General features: G+C 56.9%; 1 protein-coding gene across 1 annotated transcript in view; it reads right to left on the bottom strand.

The window, feature by feature from the left end:
- The window catches only part of LOC102437166 (calponin-3), a 4,194-nt gene extending 2,995 nt beyond the window's left edge, over window positions 1-1,199 (bottom strand). Inside the window, 4 exon segments of the mRNA XM_006109582.3 lie at window positions 67-152; window positions 155-178; window positions 448-627; window positions 1,104-1,199. Of these exon segments, the coding sequence (XP_006109644.3) occupies window positions 67-152; window positions 155-178; window positions 448-627; window positions 1,104-1,199 (386 nt within the window).
- Between the last annotated feature and the right edge of the window lie 319 nt (window positions 1,200-1,518).

Below are 1,518 nucleotides of genomic sequence, written 5' to 3'. Positions count from 1 at the left end.
CGCCTGGCGGGGGTGCATGTGGTTGAACAGGGACTGAAGCCGCGCCCCCCTCACCTGCAAGACCAAATGACGCTCTGGCCGGGCCTTCAGCTTTCCCTTCGTCGAAAGCGCCGTGTCTGCTTCTCGGCGTTCTTCACGCCGAATGTCGATGGTGGGTGTGGAAGCCTTTGGTTTTAGCCTGGACGGAAAACGCACACCAGAGCCCCCTGAACCCCCCCGGCCGGGAAGCCCCAGGCAAGGCCCGTTGCTGCCACCCCTGGGACCTCAGGCCTCAGGCGTGTGAGCGTCTGATGGGCTCAGCGGCCTCCCCACAGGAGCGAACGATTACGGAGGGGACCAGGCCCTCCCCCTCCCTGCCCGTCTGAACTCGGTGAGTGGGGGGGGGGCGAAGACAGAGCTTGTCCCCGATCCCCGCGGGGCGGAACCTGCACATCGGCACGGACGTACCAGGCCGGCCAGCGCCACCAGCGTCGTCTGCACCTGGGTCATGTTCCCGTTCTCGAACAGGTCGTTGGCCTCGAAGATGTCGTGGGGCTTCATGCCGTACGCCTGGATGGCTTTGATGAAGTTGCCGATGTTCTCCAACTGGAAGGAGAGGGTCACATGGCACCGGCAGCGGGAGGGACCCTGTCACCGAGGCCTCTGCGTCCTCGTGGCCGCCGCTCGGCGAGGCTCCGGCCGCTCCCTCGGGGCACGGCTCCTCCGGGCGAGGAGCGAGGGGAAGGAGAGCCCTTCCCAGTGGGAGACGTGCTGGTCTTTCCTGGGACCCGGCCGCACCCCGGGCCTGTGCCCTGACCGGGAATGGAACCCTGACCTCCAGGGTCACAGGTCGACCCTCACCACTGAGCCCGCTGCCAGGCCTTTTTAGGAATTTTAAAGGATTTTTTTTTTAGTTTTGCAAAAACATGCTCTTCCTTACGTGCTTTTAAGAATTCCGTGCCCGTGTTTTCCAGGGCTGATGAGCTCTTTGTCAAAAGGTCCGTAATCCATTCATCGTGTTTTGGTTTTAACTTACATATAAATTTGTGGCTGCTAAATGCTTATTCTCTCTTCTATTAAAACACACCCTGAAGACTCAACTGTGCAGTTTTACTGAATCGCACGCATTCCTGTGTGTCACACGGAGTTCGTGCTGTGGTCGCCCGATAGTCGTTAAATTCCTCGCTTTCCTCCCGTTTCTCCCCTAGTCTAGGTGGCATTGCTATGTGTAAACTTGTCAAGTCTTCTCTGAGAAGAGACTAAATATAAGGAAACTTCTAGACGAAACATCTAATAATCACAGAGCTAATCCTAAGGAATCACGGAAGCGTTAAAAACAACAAAAAAAAAACAAAACACGGCCACCGTGCACAGACTTCTGCTAAAATGTCTATTTTGAAAACGTGATCAAGTTTCGCTGCCTAAAGAGTGACACCTGGCCCGGCCAGCGTGCTCAGTGGCTGAGCATCGACCTATGACCAAGAAGTCACGGTTCGATTCCCAGTCAGGGCACAGGCCCGGCTTGTGGGTCCATCCCCA

The sequence above is a fragment of the Myotis lucifugus genome, unplaced genomic scaffold, assembly GCF_000147115.1.
Source record: "Myotis lucifugus unplaced genomic scaffold, Myoluc2.0 scaffold_832, whole genome shotgun sequence".
NCBI classification, from domain to species: Eukaryota; Metazoa; Chordata; class Mammalia; order Chiroptera; family Vespertilionidae; genus Myotis; species Myotis lucifugus.
This window is presented reverse-complemented; position numbering and strand designations above follow the sequence as displayed.